At 35.4% G+C, this 24007-nt stretch overlaps 1 protein-coding gene and 1 pseudogene across 9 annotated transcripts; one reads left to right on the top strand and one right to left on the bottom strand.

Annotated features, from left to right (window-relative positions):
* The first annotated feature begins 4092 nt into the window (after positions 1-4092).
* CPL2 (carboxyl-terminal domain (ctd) phosphatase-like 2) lies at positions 4093-17040 on the top strand. Of its 8 annotated transcripts, XR_015019784.1 has the most exons (18): positions 4093-4581; positions 4858-5325; positions 7329-7539; positions 7768-7925; positions 8018-8088; positions 8167-8272; positions 8402-8482; positions 9766-9907; positions 10003-10355; positions 10438-10495; positions 11287-11414; positions 11497-11550; positions 12135-12231; positions 12960-13120; positions 13222-13336; positions 13518-13568; positions 13684-13760; positions 14203-14580. XR_015019784.1 is itself a non-coding variant. In XM_085727659.1 (16 exons), exons 1-16 carry the CDS (start codon positions 4309-4311, stop codon positions 14240-14242), a joined length of 2478 nt encoding a protein of 825 aa, XP_085583785.1. In that variant the 5' UTR covers positions 4093-4308; the 3' UTR covers positions 14243-14580. The 8 variants fall into 8 exon arrangements, 1 of the variants encoding a protein (XP_085583785.1); XR_015019788.1 differs by lacking the exons at positions 13518-13568; positions 14203-14580 and adding an exon at positions 16585-17040 and having other exon boundaries at positions 13619-13760; XR_015019787.1 differs by lacking the exons at positions 13518-13568; positions 14203-14580 and adding an exon at positions 16585-16655.
* Positions 16521-23159, bottom strand: LOC146907943 (uncharacterized; annotated as a pseudogene). Its single transcript, XR_015019789.1, has 4 exons — positions 20989-23159; positions 20719-20723; positions 17666-18259; positions 16521-16952 (listed from the first exon to the last, which is right to left on the bottom strand). The product of XR_015019789.1 is annotated as an uncharacterized LOC146907943 (transcript).
* Positions 23160-24007: the final 848 nt, after the last annotated feature.

Raw genomic sequence — 24007 nt, 5'->3', positions numbered from 1 at the left:
GTGATTATTTGTCTCTACGTGTTTTATTCGGGATTAGTGGATTTTTGGCCTAGAAGGGTATTTTAGTCATTTTCAAACTCAAGGGTATTTTGGCCATTTGGTGAGAAAGGGTAAAATAGTCTTTTATTATAAGGTTATTTTTTGTGTTTTGGTTAGAATAGTTATTTTTACTAAGTTACTAGGGAGTTGAGGTAAATATTTAGATACGGTAATTATTCGTTATTTTGACGGTTTAAGTGAGTAATAACTTTGGTGAATTAGTTGGTAAGAATGTTAAGCCCGTTAAGACAATTAGAAACCTAGCCCAATTATGTGGTGAATATATAAACATAACACTAAGAGGAAAATTAGGTTTTCTACTCATTTCATTCACTTCACAAGAGGTAGAGAGAAAGTGGATAAAGAGGATAGAAGAGGGGGCTAGAGAGAGAGCTTGGGGTTTGAAGAGCTTGGGGTTAAAGTGAAGCCAAAGTTAGGATTCTTGAAGACAAGAGGTAAGGGGGATGGTTTCCTTTCATCAATTAAGTCATAATCTTCTATTTTCAATTATGGGTTTAAGTGATTTTGTGTTAATTGTGACTTTCGTGATTTTTGAATGATGAAATTCGTGCTCCTAATTCAAGTGAATTAGTGGGTATGATAAACTCCATGAAATTGTTATGTTAAGATTTTGGATTTGATTCAGAGAGATTAAGGGCTTGTATAAGAGGCTCCCCGCACCAGGAATCTAGCAAAAACAGGATGTTATCCCCATTTCCAACTAGCCAACTAGTGTTTTCTTTGATTGTATTGAATTCCTGCTTAATTCTACTCCATATGGAAGAATAGATATGATGATGAATACAATTTGCACCCCTCAGAGTTCTACTTCTGATGATGACAGCCCATTGCTCCTTAGAATGCAATAAGTCCCAGCAAAGCTTGAGATTGGTAGCTTCACTAAAAAAAAATCAGAGATTTTGTTCCAAGCCCCCTTTCATCAAGATCAGCACAAACCTTTTTCCAAGCAACAATTACTATCTTCTTTTTTGTATATCCCCACTCCATATAAAATTTCTAATCCATTTTTCAATCTCTCTCAGTAAACTTGTTGTCCATGAGTAAATGGAGATTGTGTGAACCAGCATTCCTTGTACCACTGACTTAACCAATTGGACTCTGCCTGCAATAGATAGAAGATAGGCTTTCCAGGATGCAAGTTTAAGTTTAATTTTGTCAGCAATAGGTTGAAAGTTAATGGTATTAGGTTTACCCTTAAAGATTGGAGCACCCAAGTAAGTGAAAGGCAGAGACCCAATATTGAATCCAAGCAGGTTAACCATAGTGTTTAGCCTATTGTTTGAAACTCCACTAGAGAAAATAGAAGATTTCCCAAGATTAATGACTTGACCATAGCAAGAGGCATACCTTGTAAAAAGATCCTTTAATGCTTTAAGACTAGACAATTTACCTTTACAATAAACCATCAAATCATCTGCATAGAAGCAATGGAAGGGGATTTGAGTATGCCTTGAAGCTTTTATCAATTCTACTTTCTCATCATCTACAAGTTTCAAAATACCCCTACTAGGGACTTCCTCTGCTAAACAAAACAGTAAAGGAGATAAAGGATCTCCTTGCCTAACCCCTCTAGCACACTTGAAATATCCATGTTGAGAACCATTGATAAAAATAGACATGGTGGATGATCGGATAACACTAATCCAGCTGCAGAAAGTCTGATTGAATCCAAAGCATTGATAAATTTTATAGTGAAAAAACACTTAGAATTTTATTTTACAAAATTTCAATATTAGAATTTCTTAAGTGTCAGAAGTCTATTGAGCTTTAAGTTAGTTTACCACTCTTTGAGTATAAAAGTGTAAAGACCAATCAAATTAATTTGAAAAATTTGATTGTAGACGTCCTCAAGTTAAGGGAAGGAAATCTTAGACTTATGTGTCGAAGTAATTGTAATCTTGTGTGATTATACTGAAAAATCTCTTAGAAGTGTAAGGAGACTGGACTAGCCTCGGTTTGTGGGGTGAACCAGGATAGTTGTTTGTCTTTCTATCTTCTCTGTTTATCTTTGTTTACTCTGCTTTGTTTAACAACTTAGAAAGAGATTAAAAGAAACACAATTCAACTCCTCATTCTTGTGTTTTTTCACCTCTAAGTTATAGTTGGTAAAAATGATCCACCCACTGAGTGAAACACGTAATAACACCTTAGTCATCATCGTTCTAACACGTTTCACTATAAAGAATCTAATTTATTCACATGTATTTGTACGCACACATCCATAATGACGTGGTAGTGGCTCTCACCTAAGCATGCAGACAAGATCCCCTTCAAATATTCTTGAGGAATTTGGGCATGCCCATTTTAGGTGCATTTTTGTTGATGCTTGATTTCCGTGAGATATTACTCTCTCACTAGTTCAATGATATCTGTCTAAAAAAAGACAAAATATTCAAAATTGATTAAGAAGATAATACCGAGTCGGTGAATTATATTTCACTAGCATGCGTATTTCTCTATACGAATATCAAATCATCTAAAAGTAAATCTCATTGTAGTTTAGAAAATAAACTCCCTCACGATATTTATAGAATTTCAACCTTAAACGTTATTTATGTATTAAAAGATAAATTAAGTTTACAAATATGAGTTGAGTCCAATATAAGATATTAGTCTCATATAACATGACGAGTTATAATTCAAATCTTAACTAAGAGATATACCTATTCTCCATGCCTCAAATATAATTACCACATGTAAAGAGAAACTATGAGAAAGAAAAAATTGAATTATATTATAGCTTGAATGATGAAAAACCCCTTGACAAATATATTTATCCTAACTCAATGATCAAAACCATAGAGAAATAAAAGACAAATGGTAGATTCTACGATGGAAAATGCTATTTATCCCAAAAACATTATTCATGACAAAAAGCATAAATGTAACCGCCTCATCTATTTCAATATCATCTACCCACGTATTTTGCAAAAGCTAAGATCTAACTCTTCACCTTAATTCATGAAACTTCCTGATGAATTTGTTCACGAGATATATCACAGCTCTTCCACAGTAACGTGTCCAAAGTTTCACATTTCTATTTTGTCTGTCAACAATGTAATAAACACCACCTAAAGATGTGTTTATCAACTTCAACATTGTCGGTTAATCTAGACTAAGGGCGGACAGATTGGGCCGACCTGTCCAAAACCGGCTGACCCGTGGGAGAAAAATGACAAACGGGCGGTCTGAACCGGTTTGGGCCTTTTGGGTTGGTGAAAGAAACAGGTTCTACTGGTTTATCATGGACAATAGCGCGGGAGGGGGGTGTGGAAAGCACCGTTGCAAACCGAAACCGACCCGTTCCCTTAGGCCCAAATAAATTCAGCCTTTCCCCAACCCAGCCCAACACAAAACACCCTATTATTAATGCTAAAATTTTCTCAAACCCTAATATTTAATCTTCATCTTGCAACGCCGTTTCTTCTCTCTTGCCCATGCCTTCCCATAAACACTTCTTAGCTTTGAATTTGTCGATTCTCTTTCAGGTCTCCAAAGACAAAGACACGATAGCTTCTCTCTAACTAATAAATCATATTGTTTCTTGCTTCTATATCCAATCTCATCTTCTTTGCTCAGATCTTTATTGTTCTTGGATACATTTCTCCAAAAAGCTTCTTCCTCCACCTTTATTTTTTTGCACTGTAATTTTTTTTTTCTTGAAGTTTTTGCATAAAATTTTGTTTAATCCACAACCGACATAGTCCGCCTGAACCATCCCCGAAACCGCTGAACTGCCACCTGCCGAAACCGAAAATGCATATGGACGAGAATGGTTTGTGATATTGAACCCGTTGGTTTTGGACAGATTTGCATTTTGAGCCCGAACCCCACCCGAAACCGCCCGCTGTCCACCATAATCTAAACCATACAAATAAAGTATCACCTCTTATTTCTCACCTTCATGCAACCCTAACATCTCCCAAAAACACTTTTAGGGTACAAAAGTAATCTCACACATCATCCACGTTACCTGTTCAACCAAACCACACTTCATCCTATAAATACCAAACCACTGTATCATTTTCAAATAATCGCAGACTCACGAAAGAGAAATTCCCGAGAAAGTGAGAGAAACTGCAAGAAAAAGAGAGAGAGAAATAGAAAGAGAGTAACTGTGTCAGTGTCTCCATAAACCATAATCAGAAACTTCAAAACCAAAAAGGACACTACAAAAATGGCGTAACCAGTTTCAAAACAAATTATCACCACCGCGCTTTTTTTTCATCCTAAACCACCGTGTACGACATGAATCGGTTAGGGTTAAAAGTTGAAGTGTTTGAAAGCGACGCGCGTTTAGGCGAACTCGATTATTTTCCAGTAATCGCTTTTCAGAATTTTCGATTCCCAAACAACGAGATTCGCATCCACCATAGAAGTTTCCGTAGTGAACGTTGTCCTCCTCTTTCGATTCTTCAATCGGTTTCAGCTTTCAATGTTCGATGTAAACTCGATTCATCGCTTTCCGTTGAACAACCGCTTTTGATTAATCTTCACGCTTCTATGTTCCATGAAATGAAGGTGAAGTTAATCATAAGCTGAAAATTATGATTTCAACTTTAATTATTGATTATTATTATCATTATTTTTATTATCTATGTAGCATCGACACATCTGACGCGTGTCCAACACTGACACATGTGATTATATTCAATTAGTTAATTCATTTACCCAAATTATCACCATGTGTTGGTGTCAGTGTTGTATCAGGTGTCTAGGTGTCTGTGTCGGTGCTTCAATTATTATTATTTGAGTTGATCTAATTTTGAAAAATTAATTTGAAACTGTGCGTTTTAGACGGCGGTGGCGGTGATTGGAGACGAAGAGCTTCATTTAGTGGCGATGCCGAGCAAACGGAAGAAATTTCCGTGTTTTTGGTGTTATGCAGTTCCGGCAAGACTTTATGATGCGTGTTTGGGGATGTTGAATTTGAGGTGTTTATCAATTGTGTTTGATTTAGATGAGACTTTGATTGTTGCCAACACGATGAAGTCGTTTGAGGATAGGATTGATGCGTTGCGGAGTTGGCTTTCGAGGGAGACTGATCCGTCGAGGGTGCAGGGGATGTCTGGTGAGTTGAAGCGGTATTTGGAGGATAGATTGTTGTTGAAGCAGTTTGCTGAGAGTGATTCTGTTGTTGATGGGAATGGGAGGCAGTATCAGGTTCAAATGGAGGAAGTGCCGTCTTTGTCTGAACAAAAAGTTATGAGGCCTGTTGTTAGGTTGCAAGATAGGAATATTGTTCTTACTCGAATCAATCCTGAGGTTTGTATTCTAGTTTCTTAGATGGAAATTATATCTTTCTATATGTGTGTGATTTTGTTTAATGTGATTTGTGGTTTATGGTTTATGGATGGAGTTTGAGTTGTGGTAAGTGTTTGTTATTGATTTAAGATTTGGATCAATAGATTGGCCAGGCTTTGCATCGGTTCGTCTAATAGTTGGTTAGTACATAGGAATTGATAGTGCTCTATAACAATGTTGTTAAATAGCTTCTATAGCGTAGCGGAATTTGCACAAACCACCATTGTTCTGCGATACGATATTTAGTACAAAATATTGTTAAATAGCCGCTATAGTGGCACCATATAACTGTTGCATAGCTGGATTTGAACAAACCACTATCTTCTGTGATCCGCAATTAACAACACTGCTATATAAACACCAACACTGATACCGTCTGCATTGATACTAATTTGAGAAAAAGGAAGTAATTTAATGTGTGATTTTGTGTGCAATTGTGTTTAATGTGATTTATGGTTTATTACTTTTGATTTATGGATGGAGTGTGAGTGGTGGTAATTGGAGAGTGGTTGTTAATGATTTAGGATCGGGATCCAATAAATTGGCAAAGCTTTGCGTTGATTCGTCTGATAGTTGGTTAGGACTTAGGAATTGATAGTGCTCTTTAACAATGTTGTTGAATAGCTGCTATAATCGTAGCAGAATTTGCACAAACAACTATTGTTCCACGATACTCTATTTAGTACAAAATGTTGTCAAATAGCCTCTATAGCGGTGCCATATCAATATTGCATAGCAGAATTTGAACAAACCACTATTTTCCGCGATTCGTAATTAACAAAACAACACTGCTCTATAAACACTGACACTGAAACTGTGTACACTGATATTAAATTGAGAAAAAAGAAGTAATTTAATGTAATCACATGTGTTGTAGTAGTCGGTTTTGGATGCTAGATACGTCTTCAATCTGAAGTGAGTGTCGGTATTACATAGGTAGTGCTTAATGACAAGGTGTGAAAGTAGAACTAGGTTCGTGAGTGGATTTGTCTATAATTAATCTTTTGCAAAGAACCCCTTTCTTTCATGTTGGTTATTTATAGTTGGCTATATCTAAAATAGTTATTGTTCTACAATACGCTATTTAGTACATAATATTTTCAAATAGTGGCTACAATGGTTCTATAGCACCGCTGCGTAGCGGAATTTGAACAAACCACTATTTTCCGCGATCAGCAATTGACAATAACAGTTTTTGACCTTTGTGTGTCTTGCTTAATTTTTTGAGGTGCATAGGTTGTCAGCTATTTTGTTTTTTTACTTATTCATTCCTGCTTTACTCAGATATTGGGGTTTACTTTTAATTTTTTTGCATCAGAGACAAGTTATTTATTCTGTTATTTTTATCTCAATAGGAATGCACTGTTACCAATGCAAAAGTGAACTTTAAGAATGATATGTGTTTTTGTGTTCTATTCATGTGGTATAGTCCTCCTTTTGGAATCTTGTATTTAGGATGATTGGTCATTTAAGATTTTTTTGGGTTATTATGTTTTAATTTTTGTTGATTTACTATTGTAATTTTGGTTTGTGCAACTTTTTGGTTTGTAGCAGCTTCATATATGTTCAAATTAAATGCCCTTGCTGAATGATAAGGGGGCTAAGGCATTAAGTTTTTTTTTTTTTGTTTTTTGGAATGACAGTTGCTAGTTTGTCATTATATGTTAGTGTCATGTCGTGGGTGGGAGATCTTAGGCATTAAGTCTGAATGAATGTATATTCTAACAATTTACTTGGGCAGCCATTTTTGAAATCAACATCATTTTGTTTTGTTTTCCAGTAGCCTAGCATTTTTCTTCCCCCCTCTTGAGAGTTAATTAATAGGATAAAATGTAAAACTGGCAATTTTTCTATGAATTTGTTTATATGCAATGTAGTTGTGTTTAAATTTAATTGGTGTAGCTGTGTTCGGTATCATTTTGATATGCCTAGGACTGAATCTCAATTATTGTTTCTTTACATAGATCCGTGACACGAGTGTACTAGTGAGGTTACGACCTGCTTGGGAGGATTTAAGATGCTATTTAACTGCAAAAGGACGCAAGCGGTTTGAAGTGTATGTTTGTACTATGGCTGAAAGGGATTATGCTTTGGAAATGTGGAGGCTTCTTGACCCAGGGGCACATCTTATAGGTTCAAAGCAAGTTTTTGATCGGGTTATTTGTGTTAAATCAGGTACGGCTGATATTATTTACTTAGTGTCTGTACCTCCTTTGATACTTTTTAGATTATTGGAGTTGACCTTGTATTGAAACCTTATCAACATTTTAAATTTAAATTTTTCTATGGGATCTTGTTGGTTTTAGTAACAAGTGCAAGTTATGCAGTGTTGTTATTCTTAGAGTGGTTAATATATTTTTGTTGTTGTTGTTGTTGTTTGTGTCCTTATGGAATAATTTGCAGGCTCCCGAAAATCTTTACTAAATGTTTTTCATGATGGTATGTGCCATCCAAAAATGGCAATGGTGATTGATGACCGTTCAAAGGTTTGGGAGGACAAGGACCAGCCCAGGGTTCATGTCGTTCCCGCCTTTACTCCTTACTATGCTCCTCAAGCAGAGGTACTTCCTTACATATATTATTTGCAAAGAAATATTTTCTCTCTTACTATGCTTGATTGAGTATTAAGTTCTTTTTGTTTTTTCCCCATTAGACAGCCAATGCTGTCCCAGTCCTATGTGTAGCAAGAAATGTTGCATGCAATGTCAGAGGTTGTTTTTTCAAGTAAGTCATACCATCAAGTATTTTATTGGCTCAAATATGCTTTTCTCTATACCTTTAATTTATTGTCTCTGTGCTCAGGGAGTTTGATGAGAACTTTTTACAAAGAATTGCTGAAATCTTCTTTGAAGACGAGGTTGGAAGTTTACCTCACCCTCCGGATGTGAGCAGCTATTTGATGTCTGAGGTATTGGATTGGAATATATGTGATTTCATTGATGATTATTAGTCTTCTGTGATTATGTGCTATCATTATGACATTTGTAGATTCTTGTTTATCTGCTGGTTTAATATTGGCTAATCTAATGGATAACAGGAGGTACCAAATGGTAATGGTAATGCCCCCATCAGTGAAGGAATGGCCGGAGCAGAGGTTGAACGGAGGTTAAACCAACCTGTAAGTGCATGTTTGTTTCAACAAAGACAATGGATATTCACGAGCAAAATTATGTTTCCATGCTAAATTTAATTTAACTTTTCACGCTGTGTTGTGAATTCGTTGAAAAATCACACCAATAAAATACTTGATGTGTGGAGCAAAGTAATCAAGCAACCAAAACAAAGTGGGTAACAATTATAAGCACAAGCAAAAGTAGAAAACAGGGAGAGAAAGAAAGAGATAACACACGAAATTTGTTTAACCAGTTCGGTCCAATACTGACCTAGTCTGGGGGAGAGAGCAGCCTTCCGTTCCACTATAATGATGAGTAAATTTACAAAGAGATATCAAAAAAAGGGTTACAAGAATTAGTCTTCAAACCTAATTCTACCCAAAGTCCCAATCTCTTCTCGTGACCAAGAGACTCAATCCTGACCGTGTTTTGTTCAAGGTGAATCAAAACAATCCCAACCCTAGTGTCTCCCGCTTAGAGAAATCTCTCTAAACCTTAGTTTGTTGTTTGTTTCTAAACCCTTGTTTTCAGCCCCCTCTCTCTCAAGGTTTACATCTGATACAAGGTTTATATTTATAGTAAAAGCATCCCTCATAAATTTAGAACAAATCAAGCCCATAAAAATACGTTTTATTTTTATGTTGTTGACGAATTCGGGTACCGTTTTCCTCCATTCGGCCACTGAAAAAAGTCGAATGGAAAGGAAAGGCTCAAAAACTGAGCAAAATCGGGCACCGATCCCGATTTTGCTACTTCGGCCGCCGATTTGGTGCTTCCAGGAATCACTAGTTTTGAGTCATGCTACAACACGCTGGTTGACATGGAAGTAACAAGGCTGTTGCTTTTTCCATTGGATATATTTCACTTACCGTTTTACTATGTAACTACTGTACTATACGACAGAACTGACAACCTTTTCGGTAATTACACGTTCAAAAGTACTCTTGATTGGTATATCCAAACAAATATATTTCTGTCAAAAACATGTTTCTAAAAATGTACACAGACATAAATCGCGCCATAGCTAAACCACTTTTCGCAAAATGTGGTGTAATCAAGCTTAAGTTTGCTAACTTTCACTCAAACATACTCTAACTAAGTTTCCTTGTTTCTTTAAGTGTTACTTGCAATCTCTGTTATAGCAACATTTTCTCTAACTATCTAGCAAATCTCGACAGTGTGTTTCTTATGCTGTGTGTATGTGATGAGTATTCAGGCCTGTAAAGATATGTGCATGGAACATTTGTAGATAGTACAATAATCCTGGTATTTTTGTTATTCTTTTCAGGATGATAAGCTTTCTGCTGATTTAGTCAGTCGGCCCATGGTAAATAGTGTTGAGTTCAGACATGAAACCTCTCAGCCAACTGCTGGCATAACTCCAAATGTTGCTGGTCCTGGATCTTCAAGGCCCCTGATTTCTTCTCAGAGTAGTGGACACTTTTCTATGCTGTTTGGGTTTCTATATTGCGGTTTTGAAAATTTATGTTATCTTTTAATATTATCTTTCCCAACCTTGTCTCAGAACCTGGTCTGCTGGGACCTCCACTCAAACATGACGGCAGTTTTATTGATTTTGATAATGACATGAAAAAAGGACTATTAACTACGAGGCTTGGTCCAGATTTAAGAGGTCAAAGTTCAGCTGAACCCCCTCTGATATCAAGGCCACCCATTCCATCATACGGAGGCTGGTTGGTAGACGATGATATAAGCAACAAAACTCAGACAAATAATTGGCCTTTTGCATCTGCTAAAGAATCTAATGTGCTAAAGTCTGAAAAACATCAGGCTCAACCAAAACCCTTTTCTCATAGAATGGAAGTTTCAGCCTCCACTGTTCCGCTCTCACAAGCATCAAAACTTAAGGCTGAAGAGGTTTGTAGATGAATGTTATGTTGCTTCCCATTTTTTACAATGAAAGTGTTGTTTGGAGTCTTGAAAATGTTGTTATATGCAGGCAACTTCTGTATCTGATTTTCAGAGGCGAAATATTCCATCTAAGTCTCGGCTATCAGGTATAGCTTATTACTTAATTTCTTTACATATATATGAAGGCTTTGAATCTTATTTAATATTGTTATTAACAATGACAAACTAGGTGAATGTTAATAGAGTAGCGGTCATGGGTGGTTTACTTTAGCTTTTAGATAGATTTTACATGATTGTTTAATGGGTTTTGCCTTGGGGAATTATTGAAGCTTGGATGTATCTTTTAAAATATCAAGTGCTATATCTGAAGCAGCATTTATTGTTTCTTGCACCTGTCCAATTTTGATAGTTTAAATTAAACCTATGACTGTAATATTCATTAAGTTTAATATTTTTTAACCTTCTACTCTATTTCACCTTTTGATCTTTCCACTATTCTTATTTCGCCTATCTGTAAATGTAAATGATTCTAAATTGTAAATGTAACTGAAGCAGGAATACATCCTTTAGTTTTTTAATTGCTTTGTTTTGACTATTTTATGTAGTCACCTGACCGGTATGACCCTCTTTTCAGTGAGGTTGAGACCTTAAAGGCACCATTTGCTAACTGGATTAGAATAGGACAGAACATAAATAACTGAGGAGGCCTGAATTTTGTGCATTTATACGAGATATTCCCCCGCTCCCATTCCTAATTTCATGTAATTTTAAAGTTGTCTTACTGAACCTTCCAATCATTTTTCTATCTGCTTTGAAGAGCTGGAGAATGACAGAAATTTGTACAATCTTGTTTATTAAAATTTTCATTGGCATTTTTTTCTTTCTCATCTGCTGTATATAATCATTGATGTTTTGTTATGGACCAAACTCTTTGCAGAGGATGTGATATCTCCGAATCATACATCTAATAGCAAAGATTTTCAAAATGAAGTTGGAAAATTGAACTATGTACAATCTCTATCTATTGGAGTGCTGCAAGAAATTGGGAAGCGGTGTTCCTCTAAGGTATGCATAGTTTCTGCACTCAAGTGAGCATTTCTTTCCTCTATTTTCGCTGAAGTGCATTTCTATGCATTCCTTTTAATAGGTTGAATTTAAGCCAATTGTAAGCACCAGCAAAGACTTGCAGTTTTCAGTGGAGGTAAGTGAAAGTTCTGTTTCTTTTTAGCGATGATATCCTACTTTTTACATGTTTTTATTGACTTTCTTGGCTTATGTGTAGTATGTGTTATGTTCTATAAGATGAAATCACTGATTTGTGGTTTTTAAACTGTGAGAAATTATATGGGGTATTTTGTAGATTAACGATTATCAAGATCTGATATATTTTGACTTCCATGATAGTGGCCAGATTAGGTCTGTTTTTTATTTGGCTTTATCTCACATAATTTACTTTAGATGCTTTCTTAGTTTTGCACTTTAAGCAATTTATCATGAACTGCTTGACTATTGTTCAATGTCATTTCCCAGTTTTTCTATCATCATCTTAAATGCTATTGGTTTTGTACTCAATTTCCGGTAAATATGTTATTGTGGCCCGATAGTGTGTGTTTCCACTTTTGGTTGCCATTGCTCCTCTTGTTTGCTTGTTGCTGTGTTTAACCTTTGTTAGAAAAGTTATCACATTTTACTTGAATCTGTAATAAACTTCGCTTTAGATCTAGTCTTCTGTTTTATTTTACTTTTTATAACCTATGCCGTAAATTGTCTGATACCTTGGTTTAGGTACTATTCACTGGTGAGAAAATCGGCTTTGGTATGGGCAGGACAAGGAAGGATGCTCAACAACAAGCTGCCGAGAATGCCCTTCGCAACTTAGCAGGTATGAGAAGTTTGTTCAAGCTATCCCAAAATTGTGTTTGTGATATTCTTTTGTAGTTTTGAAGAGAAAATTAATGGAACGTATGAATGGATTTATAAATTTTGTCAAAAAGTTATGTATTTATTCTTAACTGTTGCTGCATTTGGTGGTGGGACATTATTCCATGTTTATAATTTGTACATATATGGAGAATTTTCTTTTTCCTTTCTGGTGAGAATTGAGATAGCGTTTCCATGGTGCTTGTGACAAGCGTCTGAATATGCCCTTGCAGCACTATGTATGCATGTAGAACAGCTCTCTAATTTCTGTGTTGGCGATCTGTGAAATTATACCTATTTAAGCATTTTAAGCTTATTAAAAAACATGATGAACACTTAATAGTGAGCTCAAATTGAAGAATAGTTATTGTTAAATGTTTTTCAGTTTTTGATTTATTTGTGTACTTGATTTTTCTCCGTGAGAAAACCCCATGTTCTTGTGTGTGTAGAGGTAGAAATCATTAGCATACATTTTCAAGCTGTAAATATTGTTATTGTATTTCCTTCTTTGGGCTTGAGGAACGATCCTATACATGGTTCTGATGACTAGTGATTATGTGCATGTTGGTTGCTTGATGAAATTAATTTGTTTTAATCTAATTTTGTTGTTCTACATTATTTTCTTTTAGCCTGTTCTTTACTGAACCTATACTAAACTACTAAATGCATTTTTGGTGTATGAAATTACAGAGAAGTATGTAGTACATATGGAGCCTCAATGTAAAGCTGTTAATACAGAATTTGACAAGCTTTCTCTTGAACATGAAAATGGTTTCTTGTGGGACGTGGTCAATCCGGAATCCGTTGAACTGCAGACAGAAGATGGATCACAAAGAGAAAGTGCTTCTGAGGTGGGGATTTTTTTATGCTTTTAGTAGTTGATTTATGACCTGTTTTGATTAAGGAAATAGGTGATGCTTGGATAAGGGGTAATGTGGACTTGATATTCCAGATCGTGTATGGAATTGTGTAGCATCTTTGTGAAGACTAATCACTGAATGTGGAGTGAACTGGCTTCATTTCTTCTGCTACTGTCTTTGACAGGCTTCTTAATTCCTACTTGTAAGGTAATGGCTTGGTGTCAGTCCTGGTATTAACCCATTATCCAAGTACTCCTTTGTAGTCATTCAGCTATAAAGCTGTTGCATGCTTTTAAATCATTGTTGCTTTCCAATTTTTTTGGAATACAAGAAGGAATCAATGATTTTTACTGAGTTTATGCTGTGGGTTTAATTATTCTCATAACAGTGGTTTGAGGGAGGGGTCTAGTCATGGAATTTTTACACAATCAAATAATTGGTACTGCAATATTCACTTAAATCAGTTGTTTTTTGAAATATTCATTGCAGTTTGCTGTATATTCTACCTTTGGGGAAAAGGTTGATTGATCTTATGACAATTCACTGATTTTCAGGCTTCAGATGCTGAGACCCGGCCATTGAATCCCAATTCCATCAATCAGCAAATAGAAAAACGTGCCAGCTTCCCAAGGTAACTTAAGCTAACATTTATTTACCTTGTTTTGTTTAGGGAAAAACAGAGAGGTTTTTTTTCTTGTATGGAAAAGGTAGATTTGCTTTTAGCTTAGGTTTGATCTATCTAGGATTGATTTTTTGTCCGTAATTTTTGGTCTCACGTTTTTCCTCTATACATACCTGGTTACTTTCTTCTTGCCAATAGTTACATGACTTCAAATTTTATATTTCCTGAATTTTGATCTATATTTTATCCTACAATGATTTATTATCTGTTAGGCAGAATGCAACTACAATAGTTTGGGTCCCTGCCTCCATCCAAGAAGAAAATTGTTCTTCAGTTTTCCCCTTTTGTTAAATCTCAAGATTTTTGAAACCACTAACTTTAGTTGTTGGGGTGAGTGTGAGTATTCCTTACAACAGGTGTATGTGCTTAGTTTTCTTAGTTTTAATTTCAGAACGCATCATTCTGTTTCTAGCAAACGATTGAAGGAATGAATCTGTTGCTAAATGAACAAGAATTACCATCACTGCAGCAACTGAAGAATGTACCATTCATGAGACGGCAGTTTGGAGGCAAAATGTTTCTATCTATGCCCTTTGCTCATGTAAAACCTCTAGCATAGTGGTTTTAGATATGCTAAGGGGATATCCCCTTTGAATTTCAGTTATCATGGAGAAGGGCATTTTTTTCAATTTTGCCCAACCATTGTGAATGTTGTCTGTCTAGCCAAATCATCAATGTTGTAATAGTTCGATACAGTTATTTTCTTTTTCTTTGTAATTACTTTTCTTCTTTGTTGTTTATCCACTACTGATCCGATGTGGTGGCTGAATTTTTCGTGCTTTTAGGACAAAACTCCATATTGTAGCTTCTGCATTCATAAGTCACCCACTGCGAAACCAAACAAACATGTTATTAGTCTATTTCCTCTGGGTTAGTTGTTCATTAGGAATATACTCAAAACCTAAGAAAAATTTCCAGTGGAGGCAAAATGTTTTTATATATGTCCTTTGCTCATGTAAAACCTCTAGCATAGTGGTTTTAGATGTGCCCCTGATAATTTCTATTATTTCAGCGGACATCTTTTTTTGCCTGACCATTGTCTGTCTCGCCAAATTTTCAGTGTTGTATTAGTTCGATTTAGTTATTTTTCTTCTTCGTTGTAGTTATATTTTCTCTTCTTTGTAGTTGATACAATAGTGATCCGCTAAGGTGGTTGAATTTGTTGTGCATTTTAGGGTGAAGCTCCACGTTGTAGCTTCTGGAGTCATAGGTCTTCCACCGCAAAGCCAAACAAACATATTTTTAGTTGGTTTTCCTCTGGGTCAGTTGTTTATTATTAAGGATCTAATTTACATCCACTGATAGTTTAAATTTGTTGCACTTTCAGTTAATCATAACTGTTTGATCATTGAAAAGTTTGACTTTCATCATATCTAGTGTAAAAAGTTTTAGAGCATCAGAATTATTCTCTATTACCAATATAGAAATTTTTAATGGGATAAACTTTGGTAAAAGAGTGCAAGTGAAAATGCAGTCAAAAAGAAATGTACATTTGTTAATATTTCGAGTTTGTAACAGTATATAAGTTTGAGCTGACTTTGAGTTGGGATTATTTCCTTAGTGAAATTTAAAATAGAGAGACACAAAGATTTTAAGAATAATTTAAATTTTTTATTAACAAAAACTATTGTTACACGAGTCGCCAATCTTAATTAATTATTTGCAATTTGCCGTCTTCTCTTTTTGCACCCCACTTTGTCTACATCTAGTTTTGCAGTGATTTTTTTTCACCAATCTTAAATTTTAGGCTTAATAGCAGTTTTAGCTCCCTAACTTTTCCAAAGTTGCGATTTTGGTCCCTTAAGGAAAAAAACTACAAAACCGCTCTCTAAGTTTTGCACATGTGGCAGTTTTGGCCCCTAAGGTCAATTTTGACTCGGTCTACACTGACGTGGCACCCTAAGTGAGGTGTCACGTGTTATTTTTTTTAATTTTTTTTTTTTGCCTTGGGGAGCCAAAACTACTACAGTTGTAGGTTTTGTAGTTTTTTTTCTTAGGGGACGAAAATTGCTATTAAGCCTAAATTTTAATGATAGTATTTTGAATATTTACACATTCTAAAACCGATTTTAGTGCCTAAAAAAAAGTTTTGGAAGTTCATATTATTTTTTAATCTTTTGTCATTCTGAAGTTAAAGTTTTCAAATGTAAAAGAAGTTTGACTCCTTTTTCGTTAGGAACTAAATTTCTGAATGTAACTAAATTTCTGAATGTAAAATACGAACTAAATGCATGTGTATGTATTTTGTGTCTATCAATTAAGGTCGGGTCTAGAAGAAGAGGTTACTCTAATAATTGACGAATTCAAATTCAATTTTCTTTTTTCTTCTGAAAGAGGTGTCTGTGTTTTGTGTTTAACAGTACCTCAAACATGATTATCTTGTAGAATAAATACACACCAAACAATAAAAAATTGTTATTGTTTCTAAACACAGTTTCGAAATAAATATAGGAAATTAAAAAGTACAATTTCATGAAGTATACAATAATGATTCTCCATCCTCTCTGCTAATTTCATTAGGGTTAATTATGTTTCTAGTCCCTATAAAATAGTGACCTTGTAAATTTAGTCCTTGCTTAATTTTAATAGCATTTTTATAGGGACTAAAAATGCTATTAAAATTAAGTAAGGACTAAACTCACAAGGTCGCTATTTTATAGGGACTAGAAACATAATTAACCCATTTCATTACAAAAGCATCTTTCTTCGTTTTATTTTTCATCTATGCTAATATGACAAGTTAAGTCTTAAATGAGTTCTTGATTGCATGCAGTTTGTTGACAACCACAGTCATAGGTATTCGCTCATTTGGTGAAGTTGAAGAGCATGACACTCCAATTTGCAACACAGAAACCAAACAATTCTCCATAGTAGAGAAGTCTCCAGGTTCCTTCTCTCTCCTTAATGTTATCTCTTCACTGTAATCATCATCTTTTCCATCAAATTCTTGATAATAGAGCAATGAAGGATCAATTATATTTATGACATGATTTGGTAAAGCCATGGCTGTAAACTGTTGAATTCCCATGCCACCTTCAAACATCTCATTTGTTGGTCTTTTTCCTGTGAAAATCTCTAGCAATAGTATCCCATAACTGTAAACATCTCCAAGTGCAGAAGGGTGTCCACCCATTCCATACTCTGCATAATTTGTAACACAAATATTGTAAGTGTATTTAAAAGGGTCCACAACCTTGTTTTGGAATGCAACATCAAGGTTTTAAATGCATGTGACACTAGCGCAGCCGCAATTGAGGTTGTATCAACTGCATTTGACTGTGGTTACACAAGATCAAGATGTAGGCTGCGATTTGAAACATTGAGATATTAAACTATCAATTGAATTCAAAGTAGAACATTTAACAAAAGAGCAGTGTTATATGTCTCGATAAAAAGCAATCCCGAACACGGCGAGGTTCATGTGTCAGTTGTTAGATACAAGAAATAAAATTTTCACTATGCACTTTGGCGGAATACAAGGGTGGATAGCCAATGAAATTGCTTCGTGAGACAATCGGGATGTATGTTCTTGCGATATCAAGCAATTTCCTTAACAAAATTACTCCCTCTTGTCTTGACTTAAGTATAAGCAAAAATACCTATTTTCACACTTATTATAAATGGTAGTTAAATGCACATAATTTTGTTGATTTTATGTAAAAATGAAAACGCATTCATTAACCTACACCTAATTACCGCGTAACATTGAAGAATTAATTCAAGGGTATTTTCGAAATAAAAACACTAAATAGATAGATTAGTTGACATTTACCTATATTTGAGTCCAACAAATTTAGGCATTTTTTTTTATAATTAAGGCTGGATTAGTTTAGATAATTAAGGGAAAGACATACCTGGAGGGATGTACCCAATAGAGCCCTTTAGGCTAGCTGACATAGTTGAATGTTTGGGAGAATCACATGATTCTTCAAACAGAAATGTAGCTAAACCAAAGTCACCAACATGTGCTACCATATCATTGTCAAGTAGTACATTGCTTGGCTTTATGTCACAATGAACAATTGGAGTTTCACAAAAGTGGTGAAGATATTCAAGTGCACAAGCAACATCAATTGCTATGTTAAGTCTTTGTACAAATGTTGGTGTCTTCGTCTGATTTATAGGATGCAACCAATCTTCTAGACTTCCATGAACTCATACACAAGTGCTTTGAAGTCCTTACCTTGATGATCGATACTTGAGATAGCAGTTATGATCTTCAGAAGGTTGCGGTGCCTTATAACTTTCAGAGCATTGCATTCATCAATGAAGCTTTTTGAAGCTCCGTGTTGTTCAAGATTGAACACTTTAATTGCAATAGTTGGTCCATCACTTGAAAGAGTTCCTTTGTACACAGAACCAAAACTTCCTGAGCCAATCAAGTTATCGTCGGAGAATCCACGGGTACACTTCACAATTTCCGAGTAAGAAATGTTCAGCTCCAAATCCTTTATAGTAGTAGTTATTAAGAATAAAGATAGTTAGTTAGAGCTAGTAATAAGGATTAGTTACTAGTTAGTGGATGCCTATAAATAGGCCTTGATGTACTCTTTTATTTGAACTTTCACTCATTGTAACATTTTCATATTCATCAATACAAAGTTAGTTAAGTTTTTCTCTCTACCTTCCATGGATGCCATGTTTACTAACATGGTATCAGAGCAAGATTGGTATCCACCTTGAAGGATTTTCCGCTGCATTTTCTCGAGAAAATTCAATTTTCTCATTTTTAATCTCTTTCTTATTCCAATTTTCCTTTTTCTTTCTCTCTCTTCATTATCCTGGATCGTTCCTTTTCTTTGAATCTCAATTTCATCAACTTTCTCTAGTTCAATCTTGTTTTTCATGTCTTCTCGTTCGTGATTCTTGTTTCCTCTATCGCTGAATTTCCTTTCCATTTCATTATGTTTTTTTTTCAATTTCAATTTCATTTACTTCGATCCAATCGTCTTTCGGTTGATTTCTGTTTTCTTCAATTTCCTCTTTGATTTGAGTTTCTTGCTCGATTTCTTGATCGATCGAGTTCTTCAATCTCTGAATAATTTGTTTTTCTTGTTACATTAATCTCTGTTCTTGCGATTGCGATTGCGCTTTCGATTTTCATTCTCAATTCTTGATCGGAATCTTGTTCTCATTCAATTTCATAATTGATCTGTGTTCGTTTTCGCCTTTTACCCCCAAATCCTAGGGTTTCGAAATTTCTTGATCAATTTCAACTTCGCTTTCACGTGCGATTCGTATGTCTTGTTCGAATTCTCCATCGATTGCAATTTCCTGTTTCTGAATATCGCGATTTCGCAATTTGATTCTCATGTTCTTGCAATCGCGACTCTGTTTACATCGCATTCCATTACAGTTTGTGGTTTTGCTTCAGTTTGCAATTCGGTCTTGATTTTTGATCCGATCGTCCTTGATTCGATTTGAATATGCTTTCGCACGTGTATGTATGTTGTTTGAAGGATTTCTTTGAATCTAGCTTTGCTTCATGCTTCTGTTATTTCTTGCACAAGCTGTTCAGAAGCTGTTTGGTTCAGAATCTGTTTGGTTCAGAAGCTGTTTGGTTCAGAATCTGTTTGGTTCAGAAGTTGTTTGGTTCAGAAGCTGTTCGTTTGGTTCAGAATCTGTTTGGTTCAGAAGCTGTTTGGTTCAGAAGCTGTTTGGTTCAAAATCTGTTTGGTTCAGAAGCTGTTTGGTTCAGAAGCTGTTTGGTTCAGAAGCTGCTTTGGTTACCTAATGCTTGCTTCTGGCTTTCTTCATCAGTAGTTTTGTGGATGCACAATTGTGCTAGTTTTTGGCAGATTGTCTTTACCACTCGGCTCCCTTTCCTTTATGAGCTCTACATGGCACTTTCCTGCCCTTGGTGTGGTATTTGGTGAGGTTTATGATTCTGGCTTCTGATTTGGTTATTGAAGACAATTTTTGGTTTGTGATTCATTACCTCTTTCTATTTGGTCCTGGATCGTTATAGCTACTTTTGGCCTCAGCCTTTGCTTATGGTACTATGAGAGTGCCTATTCTATTCTGTTTTGATGGGATGCAGGGTTGCATTCTCAGTCTTGTTATTCGTCTATGCTGGCTTTAATTCTTGTTTGTGCTTCTGTTTATGATGGTTAAGACATGTTGATATGCTTCCATCATGAATGGTTAAGCGTTGTGCTTCTGTCCAAGGATGGTTAAACGTCGTTTTCTTCTTCTTGTAGCTTCTGTTAATGGTTGTTAAGCGTGACACTTCTTCCATTGATGGTTAAGCGTTGATATTTTTTTTTCTTGATGATTGCTTCTGCCTTTGATAGGTGGTTAAGCTTGTTGTTGTGCTTCTGTCAAGTGGTTAAACTTTGAGTATAGTTTCTGCTTGGTGGTTAAGCTTTTGCCTTATGGCTTGATGATCATAGCTTCTGCCCTATGGTGGTTAAGCATGTTGCCCTTTGTTGGCTTTGTTGATGGTAGCTTCTGTTAAGTGGTTAAGCCTAGAGTTATGGCTTCTGCTCAATGGTTAAGCGTTTTGCCTTATGGCTTTGGTTAGTTACTGCTTGAGATCAAATATTGGTTGGATTTGGTTTGGTTTGGTGAAGCATTGCTTACATATCTACTTTGTTGGTTCTGCTAGTGATGTTGGTTTTTGTAGTTTGAGTGCTATGTTTTCCTTGCCTACACCTTTGGTACCTCCTGGTTCTGGATTGGTTATTCATACTTGCTGGAAGTTTGTTTTGCTTCTATACATTTGAAGTATTATTGAGGTTATACATCTGCTGGAGAGCTGTTTTGGTTAGTAGTTGGAGTGCAGATTTTGCAAGATGTTTCTGTTGGAGGAAACAAGTGGTTTGATTGGAAGTCTTCTCTTATGGTGTGCAGCTTTGTATCAGTCATCTTATGCACATCAACTACTATCTTTTTGGTTGTCAAATACTTCTGCTTTTTAATTTCCTCTGTTTGGTGTTAACTTTGTAATCCAAACTCAAGCTAAGAGTTCTCTTACCTTGAGTTTGAGGGAGGCTATTAAGAATAAAGATAGTTAGTTAGAGCTAGTAATAAGGATTAGTTACTAGTTAGTGGATGCCTATAAATAGGCCTTGATGTACTCTTTTATTTGAACTTTCACTCATTGTAACATTTTCATATTCATCAATACAAAGTTAGTTAAGTTTTTCTCTCTACCTTCCATGGATGCCATGTTTACTAACAGTAGTTTCTCTTGAAGTTTTCTTTCTTGATCTTTTTATCATGATGATTATTATAAAACAAGAGAGAAAGACTACAAATACAAGTGCACTAGCTATAGGGATAATGACCTTCAGGTTATGAAATTTTGCTTTTTTGATAGTGCATGCAGGTAAATTTAATTCTGAAACACCACCACAAAGCTTGATGTTTCAATTGATTGAAAAGGAAGTTGCATTTTTGAAGATTCCATTCATCGGTAATTCTCCATCCAAATCATTGTAAGAAAGATTGAGATGCATTAGCCCTTTAATCTCACCAAGAAATTCGGGAATCTTCCCAGATAAGTTATTCCATGAAAAATCAATAACTTGTATACCTCTCAAATTTTGTATAGTTGAAGGAATGTTTCCTTCAAAAAAGTTACCCTGCATATGCAGCCATTCCAAACTAGCGCAGCTTCCAATTGAGGACGGAATCATGCCGGACAATTTGTTCTTTGATAGATCCAAATTTGCAAGATTAACTAGCTTACCTATTTCAAAGGGCAAGGACCCTGTGAGAGAATTATGAGATAAGTCTAAGTATATTGAAAGAGAAGACAATGCAAATACTTGTCTTGGTATGGAACCATTGAGAATGTTATGACTCAAATTTAGCATCAACAACCTTTGGCAATTTCCAAGACTTGCTGGTATACTTCCCTCAAAATTGTTATCGTCTATGAGTAGCTTTGTTAATCTCGTCAAGTTTCCAATGGAGGAAGGAATCACACCAGAGAATTTGTTGCTATACAACTCTAAATCAACCAGTTTTTGAAGCATACCTATTGTATCCGGAACAAAACCACTTAGGTTGTTCTTTTCCATTCCCAAACTGGTCAAGTTAACAAGGTTACTTATCCCAATAGGGATACTTCCACATAAAGCATTTTCACCTAAATCAAGTTCATTCAAATTGGTTGAAAGATTACCAATTGAGCTAGGCAATTCTCCTCCGAATCGATTTTCGGCAAGACCTAAAACTTCAAGAGAAGTACAATTAACCAAGGAAGTAAGAAAATTCAGGTCACCGTCTTTACCATTTCCAAGTCTATTGGTATCAAAATTGAGTCTTTTCAAAAGGGTCAATCGCCCTATGTTCTTAGGAAGTGTTCCAATGAGATTATTTTCAGCAAAGTCTAAAATTTCCAATCTTGAAGCATTTGATAATGATTCAGGTATTGTTCCGGTGAAATCATTGACTCCACCGGCAAATGTGTCAAGATTAGGAAGAGTAAAACCAACATCAGAAGGCAAGTTACCATGCAGATTATTTTGAGAAAAGGTTAAAAAGTATAAGGAAGAAATATTAAAAACTGAAAGAGGAATGGTTCCATACAAGTGATTTCCATTTAGTGCAAAAAGTGTTAGCCTTGATAACTTTCCTACCTCATTTGGTATGGTTCCATGCAAATTGTTCACAGCAAGATTAAGTAGAGATAAAGAAGAAAAATTTCCTATCCATGTTGGAATTGTTCCTGTAAAGTTGTTATGACCAGAAGATAATATACTTAGCTCTATGCACTTACTTAGATTACTTGGTATGCTACCACCAAAAGAATTATAACTAATATTTAGATGTTGAAGATATAGTAGACTTCCAACTTGTTGAGGAAACTCTCCATGGAAACTATTATTTCTCAAGTTGAGTTTTGTGAGGTATGTAAGATTTCCTATTGATGGTGGAAGTGTTCCAGCTAGTGCCATATCTGCAAGGATCAAATGCATGACTCTTCCATTGGAGATGTTACAAGTGATTCCTAACCAATTGCAGTGGTGGATTGAATCATTCCATAAACTTAGGGCTTGAAATGGATCTTGAATTATTCTACTCTTGAAGTCAAGTAAAGCATGTAAATCAGTTTCATTTCCTTGTAAGGTTGATGCAGTTGAAGAGTATTGATATTTGGTAATGTATAAAAGAAAACCATAAAGGAACTGGAAATATATTTTCTTGGAGATGATCACACATGAACTGCTCATCATTTTTTTTTTTTTTTTGCTATTTTAGAATTCAGAAATGGTGATTTTATATTATTTTTTCTTTTGATTTGTTAGAAATGGTGATTTTAATGCCAACTTCAATAAGTCAAAGATGGAGGCAGGTACACAATTCAATTCAAAGGGATATTAAAACTTATAAGTTCCATGGAAATTATTGAGTTTGTTCAAATGGAGCTCTCATATTTGAATGTTTAAGTAAGTCTCACACTCACACGTACACATCATTGATCACAAATATGGAGAAGAGAAGAGTGATGAAAGCATTAGACATTAGTAGTTGTGCCAATTAAGACCAAGGCCAAAATGCAAACACGTCACACATTACTATTATTCTTATTATTTTATTTTTTTTGAAGAATCAAAAATGAAATATATTAACAACTGGCAATGAAACCTCTTCAGCACAAGGTGTACTTAAGAAGCCATCCCAAAAGTAACCCAACAATCAGTACATAATTACATCAGAGAGGTCAGTCAATACCCAAACATAGTAATGGGTTCGACCACCAGTTATGATTGCCATAAACAAAATTTACATTATGAGCTTTAAGCCACCATAAAGAGTGATATTTGACTTTTTCTAACAAATCTAACATCGTAGTTTGAACATTCTTGAAAACTCTGTTATTACGTTCATTCCAAACTAACCACACTCCCAAGAGCCACAGTAACTGCATAAAAGAACGACGTTTTCGAGACATTCCGAAGGAGTTAGTAAACTGAAAGAAGTGATCATGCAATGTAAACGGATCAACTCCGGAAATGCCCAACCAATTCCTTATATGCTGCCATATGGAGCCAAAGTATGCACAATGAATAAACAAGTGAGATGACGACTCGTCATGCCCACATCCTGCCATGCACATGACATCCGCGTGCTGGAGAATTCGTCGTCTGAAAAGATTCAATTTCGTAGGTAACCTATCGTGGAGCAATCGCCAAGCAAGGATGGACACCTTCAGGGGTACCTGCTTATGCCAAACAAGCTCTCCC

This window comes from Medicago sativa, chromosome 7 (assembly GCF_051527215.1).
Source record: "Medicago sativa cultivar Bolivia chromosome 7, Bolivia_mono, whole genome shotgun sequence".
In the NCBI taxonomy this organism is placed as follows: domain Eukaryota; kingdom Viridiplantae; phylum Streptophyta; class Magnoliopsida; order Fabales; family Fabaceae; genus Medicago; species Medicago sativa.
Note: the sequence above shows the minus strand (reverse complement) of the source record. Positions and strands in the feature narration are given on the sequence as shown.

Coding starts and splice junctions, on each gene's coding strand:
- CPL2 (XM_085727659.1), top strand. CDS start 4,309: ATGAATCGGTTAGGGTTAAAAGTTGAAGTGTTTGAAAGCGACGCGCGT. Junction 9,908..10,002: donor GCCCCTGATTTCTTCTCAGA/GTAGTGGACACT, acceptor ACCTTGTCTCAG/AACCTGGTCTGCTGGGACCT. Junction 12,232..12,959: donor TGCCCTTCGCAACTTAGCAG/GTATGAGAAGTT, acceptor ATGAAATTACAG/AGAAGTATGTAGTACATATG.